Source organism: Rhizopus microsporus, assembly GCF_002708625.1.
Source record: "Rhizopus microsporus ATCC 52813 unplaced genomic scaffold scaffold_4, whole genome shotgun sequence".
Lineage (NCBI taxonomy): Eukaryota > Fungi > Mucoromycota > Mucoromycetes > Mucorales > Rhizopodaceae > Rhizopus > Rhizopus microsporus.
The window spans coordinates 693,780-707,915 of record NW_019671919.1 but is presented as its reverse complement, the minus strand read 5'-3'; the positions used below and the strand labels follow the sequence as shown (position 1 = coordinate 707,915).

Below are 14,136 nucleotides of genomic sequence, written 5' to 3'. Positions count from 1 at the left end.
TCTTTTGCAATATAAATCCTGTTTTAAGCTTGACATAAGACTGCGACAATTGATTATCTCTATGCGATACTGATTTCGTTCCTCTTTCAAGCATTTCATATCGTGTCACGTACTTTCCCGTTCATCTCTCGTCAGCAGAAATTTAAATCTATTTTTAAGTTGCTTGATCCTAGCACCAAGGACAACTTCCTGATCAGATTTTTGCAGCTTTTCTAGTGTAGCTTAGGCTTTGTTAAGCTCTTGCTGTGAATTAATGATTTTGGCTTGTAGAATGGCAAGCCCCTCCTAATGTTGTTCTACGACATTCGAGCCTTGGACTATCTTCTGCGCATACGACAGTGATTTCTTCAATGAAAGGACAAAATGTTCTTTTGTTGTAGTTCCTAGAATTCTTGCGGTCTTTAACCCTAGTAGAATCTGTATGTTGTGGGCTAATTTATATGAATTGCAGGAATTTGTGATTTCGTTCATATCAAAGATGGAACAGAATACTGTGTCCTTGTTAGACTGAGCATATTCGATCGAACCGATTGCCTTTTAGTTAAAATCCGAGATAAGCAATGTATCTGAACCTGATGTCATCATTTGATATAAGGATAGTGCATTGACTTGTAAGGCGTTCAAATACGAGAGGTATGGTAGAGAAAAGAGCTGACGAGTAAATTTTACGTATCCTGTCGCTCACAGAATGTTGTTTGCAAGGATGCAAAGGGGAATTTAACGCGCTACAACAAAGTGGTTTTGTTTATCAGGGATGTAAGGCTGTAATGTTTGAGCTATTAACGTCAGTATTTGTAGCTCTCGTTGGATGTCATTTCTAGTGACATCTGTGCAAGATGAAAAAAGATGATTTGCAGCTGATTTTAAACAAGATAGACGGCTTCTACTGGCATCATTTTTATATTTCTTGCTGGCTTCATTCGCTGCTACGTCTCTAGCATCAGACTACATAAATAAATAATTAATTTTCTATTCCTTTTGTTTTTGTACGAAATCTTACCGAAACTGTTTTCTTTGGTAAACCTTTGATGTACGTTATTCTATCATGACCTCGTGTTATTCTTCTTACATAACGTTGCATTTTATCTTCATCGTCAAGATTCTCTAATTTACGTTCTAATGTATTGATTTTTTTGTATTCTGAGCGAAGAACATGTCGTTTGTGGTCAATTGTAGAAAGCGTACTGCTTACTGATGATGTTACCACTGTTGTCGATTTTGATTTCTCTTTGATGTTTTTGATATATTCGCTGTATTCTGCAGCCTTGTTTTCAGCCAAGCGTAATTTTAATAAAACATTCAAAAGATTATCTAGAAGTTTTTTAAATATGATATCATCACTCCAGATATTCTTAATGTTTGTAACTATAAAGGCCAAAGCTATCGACATTTCCTCATTGTGGAGTTCTTTCTGATGATATGAACCTTTTGTAATGTTTAATTTTTTGAACATGGCACTCTCAACAGGATGTTTTTCCGGTTTTTTGGTTTGGGCTTTTCGCTCCAAAGTAATAAGAATGTATCAAATTTAGGTGTTGCTCTGTAAAGAGCAAAGAAAGCTCTTGTGAAAGAAATTCTATTGCTTCTGTTGATAGAGGCAAAGCTAACAATATTGACGCCATCTGATTCTGTTCAACAAACTTGGACGGCAGTAGTTTTCGGATGTCATACCTTTGCGTCTCTTATAGCACCACTTGGCCATTTCTTGTGATAAATATATGGTTTTTATTCTCAAGGCCATCATTTGTATAATAGAAAAGAATCTACAGAAGTAGTCGCTTAATTTGATCGTTGATTCTTTCATTTTATTGTCTATTATATCTGTAATGTTTATAGACAAGTCTTTTCTTATTCTTTTTAAAGATATAGAGCAAGTTCTATATTCGTATTCTTCTGGAGTGGCAGTTGATTCCTTTTTTGATGACGACGCTTCTGGTGGAAAAGCCAAGTTTCTTTCTTTCAGATTTTCTGCGGTAATTTCAAAATTTTCTTTCACAAGGTCTACCCACAGCAGATGATTTCTTTTTTCACCATTTTTGTCCATGTAATCAGTCATTACACTTCTTTCCAGACCTGCTAAATCTACTGCCATTGAAATCATTCCCCTTAGCAAACTTGTTGATTCTACAAGCTTCGCTTAAAGCTTTCATAACTCACTTTCTAATGTTGCTCTTTTTTTTTTGGTACTGTGTTAATAATACTGTTATTAAGAAAGCTTCACATAGAATCATCAAAGTATTTTCTGTATTGTGGATCGTTATTACGATAAATCTTTGTTCGTTTGGTAATTGATGGCTCTTCCTTAGTCAACTTTCGTTTATCAAGTACTGGAGCAGATGTATAAGTAAACGCTTTGAACTTGCTTTTTTATTTTGCTTTAAAATTAGGCATGCTACCATCGAAAAATTAAGCTTCTTGACCTTTAAGCCCCCATCAATTGTACATACTTTTATTATTTGAGCAAAAGAAAATAGCACAATTTGATTCTGTAAAACATTCGGCATCCACAGTGGTTTTGAAAACATCATGACTTTATTGATTAATTGTAAAAAGATCAAGTAAACATCAAGTTGACAACAATTTCATAAACAAGACTTTTTATTTATTGCAAGCGCTATGTTCCTATTAATTTCGCGATTATTCATTGTTTGCGTCAGTTAAAAATCGTGTATTTCTACATTGTTATTTGATTCGAATAGGTTTGCAATAACTGTACCTTATCTTTCAAGATGATCCAGAGTGATATATCAACGTACTTTTCAATATCCGATATGACTGCTAAAATCCTGCTAACTTCAAAGCTACAATCAAAATGACACTACTGTCTTTGAATTTGTACAAAATAGGAAAAACCAGATTTTGTTGCGCTCTTTTTATTAAACTGTAAAATGCATAGAGAGGTTTTTTTTCTTCTTTTCTTTTTTTTTCATTATTTAGTCAAGTATGAGTGAAGAAGACATAGATTTTAGTCAACATGGTGTGCCCAAGACGGATGAACCATTTGATGAGAGCCTTTTCCCATATGTATGCGATGCTCACTGTCATCCACACGATGATATTGCCAATATATCCATGATTCGTCAATTACAGACAGGTCATATTACCATCATGGGCGTCAGACAAGATGATTGGGATGTGGTGTCCAAAGTAGCAGCAGAATGTAATAACGAGCGAGCAAATGCGTGTATTCCTTCATTTGGTAAACAGATTATATTTAAAAGAAGGAACCATATCACTCAAATCTTTAGAAAAGGCATTCACCCATGGTTTTGTTATAGATTGATGATTGAAGAAAAGCCAGCAAAGGAGCATTACAAGAGTGTTCTCACGTGCCCTCATGAAGATGAACTAGAACAAATGATACATGATTTGAAAGATCCATTTCCATATGAGATGTGGTATCAAAATTTACGACAAAGGCTACTTGATCATCCAAACGCGATTGTTGGAGAAATCGGACTTGACAGGGCAGCCAAGTTGCTACCTGGAGGTGCGATTGAATGGCACGGAGTCAAGCCAACGAATGTTCAATGCTCCATTGAGCATCAGTTGAGAATATTTGAAATTCAGAGTAATTTGGCACGAGAGCTCGATCGAGGTATAAGCGCTCATTGTGTGCAAGGCCAAGGTCACCTATACAACTATCTTAAAGAACAGTCTGGACAGTACAGTAACAGAAAGCTAAAAAAGCTCAATAAGCCCTTCTCTCCTCTTCGCCTCTGTTTACACTCTTATGGCGGATCACCAGCGACTATCCATCAATTTATGCAGCTCAATGGATTCAAGATCTATATATCGTTCTCAGCCGTCATTAATGCTAGACTATTGCCGACAGAAAAGTTTATTGAATTGATCAAGGCAGTACCTGAGGATAGACTGTTGATAGAATCTGATCTTAATTCGCCTAAAGGCTTAGACACTTGTATGATAGAAATCATTAAAATAATAGCACAAACGCGTCAGTGGTCTGTGCAAAAAGTGGTGCAAGTGACACAGAAAAACTGGCAAGAGTTTGTTGGATTGTATAAATAAAAAAGCTTTATGATAAGGATGTATAGACTATAAATCAAGTGTGTTTGAAAGTGGGAGATACAATAAAGCCTCGCTCTTTCTCCTCTTCTCTCCTTTTTTAAAATATGTTTATTATCATGTGCAACTTCTTTAAATTAAGCAAGAGCTGTTTAGCAATAACATTTGTCAAGTGATATTGGACAATGAAGAAGAGCCTATTAAATTACCAGGAGTAAATGTCTAAATTCTGGGAGGAGAACCGTGTTCGGCACGGCGACGAAATGCTTGGGATCTGCCACATCCACGAAGGATGCCATTGGCGATCTTGAAAATATTTTTCGAAGTGTTTATATCACGTTTCTAAAGCAATCCACACCCTGTGCAGGATTGGATGCCATGGAAGTTCGCGAAGGCAGCTATGAACGTCATCTTGTCACAAGAGTTGTAGATCTATAGGTAGTTAAGTAGGATATTCAAAATTAGAGAATAACGCTTACCCTTGACGTTCTGAATTCGTCAGCTGTTACAACTATAATATCCCCTTGTCTTTCTCTCCTTTTCAATGCTTTGTATAGAAGACGATACTGAAATCCTCCAAGACCTTTTTTGCGCCTTGTAAGTAATGCGATATATGCTTGTAAGCTTACTTAATGATCTACTTAAGCCTTAAAATATATTCAACGAAACAAGACATATCTGGTGGACAATCTACTTTCAACTCATTCTTCCTATAATGATTTTTTGAAAGCAGTAGTACAAGGAACGAAGTTGAAGCAATTTGGTGCTGAGCTAAAAGTTGGAGAAGCTTGCCTGGTTTCTATGAGCAAGTAATTAAAGGAACTAGAAATTCAAGACGATGAAAAATTTCAATATAAAGCTGATGTACTCATTAAGCTCTATGGTTTGAAACAATCAGAAATATTGCTTTTGGAGACATCAGTCTCCTTTGGTAACACCGAGAAGGTCAAAATAAATTTTGACCATCACAAGGGAACCTTTGGATGTCTAACAATGCTAAAGGTATTAGCTGATGAATTCTTTTATGCTTCTGAAGAAGCTTTCAAGAAACTTAAATCCTTTTTCTACATGCTTCAGGTTAGTGCATAAGCTTGGTATCTGTGATGTAATTATGTTTTCTCTTGAAACTTATAATTATGAGCAATAATGAAGATGTAACTGAACAAAGTTCAGACAGTACATTTGACATACAACTTCTGAATGATGTCTTAAAACCTGGCGATGCTGACAACTTCTCGCTGTGCAGTCTAGGCTGTGGTAGACAACATGCTTTCACAGCATCCTACAACGAGGAATAAAATTCTCATCAAATAGAAAGAGTTTCGACAGTGGAATACTACAATTAAACTGGCTGCATTCGTCATCAAAGAAAAGAACAGAAAAGAACAGAAAAGAATGGAGAAGGAAGGAATGAAATGGATTGCTGAACATCTCTTCGACCAAGACTACATCCTTGACGCAATATCATATGCATATGACATATATAATGGCCAATACTCAGAAAATATTAGATTTTTATGGATACGGAACAGCCAAGGGGCGCTTTCACGGTTATCAAGGGGTTCAATAGGCCAGAGAAGAAATGGCAATATACTAGTCAACGGCGGTAAGAAGCACAATAAGGATAGGAGAAAGAATATAAGAAAGAACCGTAGAAGGAAAAAGAAAACGAAAGCGAAAAGGGAATAAAAGAAAAGAAGAAAGAAGAAGAAAGTTGCAAAAGTTACCGCTATATAAACAGCAATGTGCTTATTTGATAACTTACAACTGTTTATCAATAGGCCCGAAAATCAGTAGAAACCACAAAGAAACACGTATGACAGAGAGAAAATACCTGTGATTGCTTTTGACTCTGGAATGCTCGATAAGGACGGCAGGAAGCTCAACGGACATAGAACAGGAATAACAGATGTTGCTCATTGTTACTTTCAGGAATAATATTATTTTGTTTTTTAAACGACACCAATTCTACCAGCATTTACCGTTAGCATGAAAGCATAGTTTTATCTGGCCACGTTTCTTTAACCTTACACTATCAATAGCTTTGTCTATGTATTTAGTACATATTTCTGGGATTAGGAAATGTTGTTTTGTGTGAGTGCTGACCTGCTCATGGTAAAGTTCTTCTGGTAAGTATGGTAGATGAGATACACCTTGTTCACATCAAGTAGTATTATGTGATGCAGGGCTAATAATTGAAAGGAAGTTAATCTTAAGGCAGTTTCCAAGCATGGATTAACACAAGTGTGTTAATTAACTTTGGAAAATACTTGGTGCACTCAAAAATAAACCAATGTCTCTATTCACTACCTATGATGTCACCCAACAAAGCTTTTCAATGTGTAGCGTCAAGCTAAACATGAGTTTATGAAGTTACCATCTTGAATTATCTCTTTTCAAGAAGAAAGAGATAAAAAAGAAAGTTTGTTATTTTTTATTCTAGTTTTATGTTGTCAATCTATCAACAAAGAACTAAGATCAATCACTTATAATTATGATGCACTTAAATTTTATATCAGAGAGAGTGAACTGGGCAGCCTTAGGTTAGGCAGAGACTTTGGTATATAGGCAGGAGAGGCCAAGTGAGCTAAGGATTGTGCTATACACGTACGTAAGAAGAAAGGGGCTAATTGGAGGTGACCATCCTGAATCACTTTCAGAAACATTTTAACAAGTCTGGATGACTGAGCAATTTCTATATTACTGCATGACCGTGTAAAATGGAGTTCTGAGTCAATGATGTACACACTACTTGCTGAAAGTTTTAAGATCGAGGGACGAAGCTGGAAAGTCCAAAGTGGGTTGATGATGGATCCAAGAGGAATATTCATGGCCGTCTTTGGATTGATAACCACAGTAAAGAGATCTTTGGGAAGAGCATCCATGGCTTGATACAAGAGATACAACAGGTGTCCTCAGTCCTTGGACAGAAGAGGGCCGAGCGAGGGAAACAGAGAAGGAAGATGAAAGTCAGAACCTAATGCTGCAGGCTCTGGGAGCCGCATCGAGATCTCTACAAGATGAATGAGATAGCCCGCTAGGATGGGCAGAACAATGGAAGAAAGGTATATAATGGGTTCTGGAGCGTTGCAATCATGCCATTAAAGAGAATTAATGGCGACAACACTAAAGAATAAATAGTCACTTCAAGAATTTAAAGCTCAGAAGGGGGCAAGATAAGGCCATGCGGGGCAGAACCGGAAAGTGAAATTTACCCATTGCGTCATACTCGGCCAAAGGCAGAAAAATTTTTGTAGCCAAATAAAGGAGAAAGAAATATTGGTTTCTTTCTTTTTCCATCATCTTTTTTTTATTCATTAGTTTCATCTATTCCAAATGAGTGAGAGTGAAAATCCAGGTATGCAGCCCATCATCTTGTAAAACACATATTCACATCTTGTTTCTAGTTGAACATCAACGTCTCTCCGACGACAGAGGTAGACGTTCCCGCAGTCGCTCCAGATCCCGTTCTCCTGGACGTGAGCACAGTGAACACAGATACAGAAGCCGTTCTCGCTCAAGGGAACCATTGTAAATAACGAATATAATATAACATCATCAGCTTAATTCACACCTTTTTTCTTTTTACATTAGAGGTCGTGAAGATGAAAATCCTGGTGATAACTTATTCATCACCGGTCTTACAGTAAGAACAAATGGTGCTGATCTTGAAGAAATTTTCGCAAAATATGGCAAGGTTTGTGGTTATTTATGCCCTTCTTTTATCCTTTTTTATTCATTCGTTATTATAGGTTATAAAAGCAGAAATCATGTATGATCCTCATACACGTGAATCCCGTGGTTTTGGCTTTATTCGTATGGCTAGTGCTGAAGACGCCGAAAGAGCCTTGACTGGCGTCAGTGGAACTGAAATTGACGGTCGCGTTGTTACAGTTGAAAAGGTATAACAGCATGAGAATCAGCAACGATTATACTGACAGTTTTCCCCCACTCAAGGCAAGACGTTCTAGACCTAGAACACCTACTCCTGGTCGCTATTATGGACCTCCTAAGCGCGGACGTAAGTTTTTAATATATAAAAATGGATGCATTTTTGTTTAACATTTCTTTTAGCTCCCAGAGATAGAAGAGACCATCATCGACCTCCCCGTGGTGACCCAAGATACGATCGTTACTATGAACGATCTTACATGGACCGCTATGATCCTCCCAGATACGACCGTTATGAAAGGGATCGTTACGACCGTTATGATCGCTACGATAGGTACGACCGTTACGACCGCTATGACCGCTATGACCGTCGCCCACCACCACCAAGATATGAACCCTACCCTCCTCGTACCAGATCACCTTATTAAGGAGTATTTTTGATCAACAATTAAAAATTATATAAAACTAGCCAGTTTGCATCAAATCACAATAACACTACCACACATCACTAAGAAAAACGCGCAGTAGTTACATTTTTTTCTTTTGTTTTCTTTCTCCTCCTCTTTTCATTCTACTTCACTAAGTCTCGTCTAAACACAATCCCATCATTGTTCAGCTTCAGCTTATGACAGTAATAGTAGAACAACTAAAGTATACTCAATAGCAGGACTCATCTTCCAGCTTACACACAACACAACCATTCAGTTTTTATCGTCCTGCCGTGACGTTAGAATAAGGTAAATAGTGTAAAAATAATTCTAAAAAAAATACTATATATACAGCCCACTTGGCATCCTCCTTTTGCTGCTGATGATAATATGTACACAACCAAGTGGTATTCAACAATCAAAGATGCATGAATCGCAAGATGCTTCTGCTGTATCTGAAATTGGGCTTTTTTCTTCTTCAAAGGTTGATGACACTTATACAATATTTAAAGTCTTCTTCATACCTCCTTAGCACTGTAGGGAACAATTGGAAAATGCTCATGTGTATATAAGAAAGCAAATATCACGGTACGTATTCCCCTTCCCCCTTTATCTTTCCCTTCCTTTTTTACAATAAAAAAAAGCATAGTTCTTTACGCCATCACGTTACTAAATCATTTTTGCTGTTAAAAAATAAGCTCAGTTTTTTTTTATTATTATTTTTTGTGTTTTTTCTTTCAATGTCTACTGTAAAAGTAAATCCTCATAGACCTTATTATACACCTGGAATACACCATTATAATTATACTTCATTACCTTCAACTGACCAAAGTGCACCTTATTTACTGGAAGACACAAGACGACATGACGACTTGAAAAACTTTACGACACGATGCACAAGTTTTGCATTCTTCAAGTACTTTGTTACTATGCTAACAAGTCCTTTTGAAGTGGGGACAACCCTGCTTCAGGTTCAATACTCTCCACATGAAGATGTCGAAGTTCTAGGTCCAGCTATACTAGAGCAAACACAACCCCTGCAAACGTCGCAGGCAAGTTACCCCATGTGAGTTAAAACAGGAACCCTAATATCTTGTATAGTTCTCTGACGAAGAAGAGGACGATGAGGAAGATACATTTTATAGAAAGCCTGAAAGAATATCTATTGACGCCAATCGATTAAATAAGCTTGAATTCTTATCGGTCAGTGTATATGACGATCAAAATAGGCCAGTTCATCAGATGGCACCTATGCAAGATGGGCTATTGGAGATATTACGATTGATCGTGAAGCAATCGACTGAAGGATGGAAATCATTATTTAAAGGTAACAACTACAAAGAGATTAGAGAGAAAAATAAGGCAAACTGTCTTTTGATTGAACAATGTATTTAGGCCAAAGGGTGACTTGGGTATACGAAATGCTTCGCACAACGCTTCGTCCTGCGCTTGAAGGCTCCTTAAATGACCTCTTTGGCTTATACGATGACACAATACCTTTGATGCATCTTGATAACATTACACCAAACATGACAACACTTGTTGCCTCTCATCTAGTCGTTGGCATCCTACTAAGCCCTCTCGAGATTATCAGGACAAGATTGATCGTTCAATCTGCCTCGCCTCTATGCAGCAAGTACAAGGGACCCTTCCATGCACTACGCACCATGTATGCAGAGGAAGGCGGACTCCGCGGCATTTATCTTTCCAAAAACTTGGTACCCACCTTACTCTACCATGGCATCACCCCACTTTTATCCTGTAGTATACCATTAATCATTGCACGCACTCTAGGCATATCTCCTGCAGACTCTCCTGTACTTTACGGAGCTGCTGAATTTACCCTATCTACCTTGGGATTACTGCTCATGCTTCCCTTAGAAACTATCAGAAAGAGGCTTCATTGTCAGGTACCTATGACGGGTGAACCGTTCAAATCGACTGTCGCTTTACGTCCAGTGCCTTATCGAGGTGTTTTAGATGCTATGTACAAAATCATGAAGGAAGAGGGCACACGCAATAAGTTTAGTCAGCAAAGAAAGCTTCGCAAGAAGAACCACTTTTCCGAATCAGATTCAACAACAACCAGTGACACTGACGAAGACGTGTTCCGTCATCCCAAGCATAGACAAATCACAAGTGCTTGGGGTATCTATGGCCTATACAGAGGGTTCACTATGCAATTGGCTGCAAATGTCATGGTCTTTATGTTTCATGCCATGAATGGGCTTGAAGGTGTGTAAAAGAATGGTTCATTATGTTGCAAATTATTATAAAGAGATTTAGCGATTTTGATTGGCTCTGTACTTTTATTGCATAAACAAATAAACTTAGCTTCTTTTTTTTTCCTCCTTTTTCTTTTTTCTCTATGAAAACTTGTCAAACTTTGGCTCTATTTAGCCTTTTGTCATTTACTTTTGCAGAATGGCAGCATGGACAACATGTTCTTCATGATAATTCAATTCCTATTGAAAAATCTGTTGCCATCATAGGTACACACAACAGGAGAAAATCATGTTGAATAATAACGCTTTCTATTTGCAAAAAAAAAAAAAAAAAAAGGTGGAGGCGCTGCTGGTACATCAACTGCTTTCTGGCTAAGCAACGTATTTTCTCATCCTGATAAAATTCGCATGACTCTTTTTGAACAAAGTGAATATATTGGAGGCAGAAGTACAACTATTCCGATCAAAGATGACGCTGCTACTTGGGGAACTATTGAGCTTGGTGCTTCTATTTTTGTTGAAGCCAATAAAAACTTGATGAAGGCAGTCGATACGTTCAATCTGACGAGGACTAAGTTGACGGAGGTTCGTGATGATAAGAGGCCCGGTCTTGGTATTTGGGATGGAAAAGAGTTTCTGTTTGAACAGTCTGGCACATTGTGGGATACGATTGTTCCTATCTGGAGATATGGGTTGCTTTCTCCACTCAAGGTAAAAAAAAAAAGTCTATACAGTATGCTTTTATCTGATTTTCCTGTATAGTTCCAAAGAAAGCAAAAGGCTGTTGTTGGTCAGTTTATGAAGCTGTATGATTCAGACCTTGGGTTTGAACATGTACCAAAGGCTGTGAGGAGTCTTCAGTTTGAAAGTTTGCTTAACCAAAGCGCTATTGATTATTTAAAAGATGAGCTTGGTATCAATGATGCATATGCCTATGAAGTACTACAATCTGCAACAAGAGGTAACTATTGCCAGGATTTGAACAGAGTGCACGCGTTAGCTGTCATGGTAAGAAGCCACAAGATGAAAAATAAAAGGTAAAAACTAACTGATGTCTGTAGGTGTCGATGGAAGCAGGTCATGGTACATGGGCATTGGAAGAAGGAAACTTCAAAATATTTGAAGAGTTTGCAAGTCGTTCTGGGGCAGATGTACGACTGAATACCAAAGTAACGGCTGTTTATAATGTCACCGAATTCGATCAAATAGGAAAACCAGTTCATAGATACGCTGTTCAGACATCGGATGGAGCACATCAAGTATTTGATGATGTCGTCCTTGCTTCTCCTCTTGCCTTGTCTGAAATTCAGTTTGGATTCCCAGCAGAACGTCATCATCGAGATTATCACGTTGTTCATGTTACACTTGTTGCTGGGCATATCAATCCTCATTATTTTGGCAAGGACAGCATTGATAAAACACCCACCTTTGTTATCACCACTGGACATCCACTAGGTAAGCAAGATACCCAAGCACTTGTGATTATACTGACTCTCTACCAATTATATAAAGTTAAAAACTTTCAAGATGGCAGCGCACCATTTCAAACATTCTCTGTCCATCGACAGTTGGATAATGGTGAGCAGGTTATCAAGATATTCTCATCACATGAGTTGAGTGAAGAAGAGCTTGATGAGCTGTTCTTGAACAAGAGTTGGGCCTTCCGTAAGAAATGGCATGCATTTCCAGAGCTATATCCTATTACTGATGAGCACCAGTTTGTACCTTTTGTACTGAAAATGGAAGGAGAAGAGAATGGAATTATTTATACCAGCGCATTTGAAAACTTTATATCCGTAAGATATTTATTTACGAAGGCGTGTGTGTGTACTGAGATAATGACTAATGAATCATTTATTTTTAAAGACGATGGAAACGCAAACAATAGCAGGTAAAAATGCAGCAAGACTGTTGTATGATAAATGGTGCGAACATCGTCACTGTAAACTATTTGGTGATGGTTGGGGATCCTATTGATTGACCAAATAAACACCAGACATATTCTCTAATTCAATGTTTCTTCTTGGCATGTTTTTTCCGAAGAAAGTGTGAATCAATCTCCATTCTTGTTCTGTACTAGGCATCGCATGGCCCTTGTTTGGGATGAATACTTGAGAGACTTCAGCAGATGGTGAACAAAGCTTCTTTACTTGTTTAAACTATAACAGATGTGGTTTTTTTTTAAAAAAGAATGCAATAGTATTCAGATGTTTACCTTTGTCTCTGCTATCGACTTGTTCATTGTTTCGTCTCTTTCACCTTGAGTGATAAGGATGTATCCAGGATATCCTCCATCTATTCTACTGTCTGTGCTCTGTTCCTCAAGCAAGTACCCACTGATGCTAATAATGCCTCCCAAATTGCGCACCTTACCAAAGAGTGCTGTATCTAATGCCACCGTCCCACCCTGAGAGAATCCAAAGAGGAATATATTGGGTGGATTCCAATTACAGTCATTGACAAGATGCTCCAACAACTTGTTTATCTTGCTTCTTATATTCAATAAACCTTTCATTCTTTCAGGATGTCCTGGAGGCAGCACTATACATATTGTACATGTAAATGAACATTTTCTATTATACATGTCTACTATTCTTACATTCACCTGTGAGCAGGTTAAAGCTAGGAAACCACTGAAAACAGCCGTCAAGATAGGGCACCTCCTCAGGCCCTTGGAGTGATATAATTGCGGTCTGTGGAAGTTTAAGTTGTTGTCCAAGTCTTGTGAACGGCGTCTTTGAATCGCCTACAACATGTTATTCTTTACATGCGCCAACAACATAAAAAAAGCAGCATTACCTAAACCATGCAGTAAGATTAGCAAATTATGATCAATGCCATCTTGACTTGGACTGTAATCAAATTTTAAATCAACTTTTTTAGGATCTGGTGAGGTTGCCTTGTTTTTTATAGCTGATGCAGCTTTTTGAACATGGATCGATTGCATCTTTAGTACTTTGGAGGAGAGTTAATGGATTGAATTATACAGATCGTGGTTTTTTTTTATTATTATTATTTTGACACTGAGAGGAGGAATGTCAGACTGAGAAACAAAAGATAGCCCTTATAATATACAATAAATAGAAATATACATCAATATTTTGAGTCAAGATGAAAGAAGCAAATGATAATACAACAAGCTGAAAAGAGCTAATTGTAAAAATAAAAAGGAACTTGATAATATATTACTTAACCTTTTACCATCGCACCGAGGCAAAAGACAATCATTAAAAAAAAGCCATAGTTAGGACAAATATACCTTCCAATAGAAATTGCCACACACATACGTAGAACATCACGTTTTTGACATAGTATATATGTGTCTCTTTATGAAGATAAGGATAACAAAATCTTTTATTAAAAGGGCGATGTGTAAGCGTGTGCGTTCCTGATTTCTGTGAAATAAAATTATTAACCCGTGTGAGTTTTTGATTTCTTTGTTTTCCTTTTTTTTTTTTTTTTTTTTTTTCAACTAAGCAACTTGAAGTAGTGCTTCGATATGCCTACTTACATGGATTCTCATGTGAACAAGTATGAAAAAAGGCACCTCCCCTCTTATTCTC

General features: G+C 37.4%; 6 protein-coding genes across 6 annotated transcripts; 4 read left to right on the top strand and 2 right to left on the bottom strand.

Moving 5' to 3' along the window:
• Nucleotides 1–2,931: 2,931 nt before the first annotated feature.
• Nucleotides 2,932–4,142, top strand: RHIMIDRAFT_290370 (Metallo-dependent hydrolase). Its single transcript, XM_023613733.1, has 2 exons — nucleotides 2,932–3,199; nucleotides 3,254–4,142. Exons 1-2 carry the CDS (start codon nucleotides 2,944–2,946, stop codon nucleotides 4,030–4,032), a joined length of 1,035 nt encoding a protein of 344 aa, XP_023468424.1. The 5' UTR covers nucleotides 2,932–2,943; the 3' UTR covers nucleotides 4,033–4,142.
• A 2,397-nt stretch (nucleotides 4,143–6,539) lies between these two features.
• On the bottom strand, nucleotides 6,540–6,914 carry RHIMIDRAFT_235475 (uncharacterized protein; the record flags this gene model as incomplete). The annotated part of the gene is made up of 1 exon (XM_023608365.1): nucleotides 6,540–6,914. One exon carries the CDS (start codon nucleotides 6,912–6,914, stop codon nucleotides 6,540–6,542), a length of 375 nt encoding a protein of 124 aa, XP_023468423.1.
• Nucleotides 6,915–7,365: 451 nt separating this feature from the next.
• On the top strand, nucleotides 7,366–8,348 carry RHIMIDRAFT_235474 (RNA-binding domain-containing protein; the record flags this gene model as incomplete). The annotated part of the gene is made up of 6 exons (XM_023608364.1): nucleotides 7,366–7,387; nucleotides 7,437–7,560; nucleotides 7,624–7,726; nucleotides 7,782–7,931; nucleotides 7,987–8,050; nucleotides 8,104–8,348. The coding sequence occupies 6 exons, from the start codon at nucleotides 7,366–7,368 to the stop codon at nucleotides 8,346–8,348; spliced, it is 708 nt and encodes a 235-aa protein (XP_023468422.1).
• Nucleotides 8,349–8,990: 642 nt separating this feature from the next.
• On the top strand, nucleotides 8,991–10,698 carry RHIMIDRAFT_275997 (mitochondrial carrier). The gene is made up of 3 exons (XM_023612585.1): nucleotides 8,991–9,400; nucleotides 9,450–9,675; nucleotides 9,744–10,698. Exons 1-3 carry the CDS (start codon nucleotides 9,089–9,091, stop codon nucleotides 10,589–10,591), a joined length of 1,386 nt encoding a protein of 461 aa, XP_023468421.1. The 5' UTR covers nucleotides 8,991–9,088; the 3' UTR covers nucleotides 10,592–10,698.
• Nucleotides 10,699–11,587: 889 nt separating this feature from the next.
• Nucleotides 11,588–12,663, top strand: RHIMIDRAFT_104942 (uncharacterized protein). The gene is made up of 2 exons (XM_023605167.1): nucleotides 11,588–12,369; nucleotides 12,440–12,663. The coding sequence occupies exons 1-2, from the start codon at nucleotides 11,641–11,643 to the stop codon at nucleotides 12,548–12,550; spliced, it is 840 nt and encodes a 279-aa protein (XP_023468420.1). The 5' UTR covers nucleotides 11,588–11,640; the 3' UTR covers nucleotides 12,551–12,663.
• On the bottom strand, nucleotides 12,506–13,691 carry RHIMIDRAFT_104960 (alpha/beta-hydrolase). Its single transcript, XM_023605168.1, has 4 exons — nucleotides 13,373–13,691; nucleotides 13,173–13,319; nucleotides 12,789–13,114; nucleotides 12,506–12,732 (listed from the first exon to the last, which is right to left on the bottom strand). The coding sequence occupies exons 1-4, from the start codon at nucleotides 13,518–13,520 to the stop codon at nucleotides 12,544–12,546; spliced, it is 810 nt and encodes a 269-aa protein (XP_023468419.1). The 5' UTR covers nucleotides 13,521–13,691; the 3' UTR covers nucleotides 12,506–12,543.
• Nucleotides 13,692–14,136: the final 445 nt, after the last annotated feature.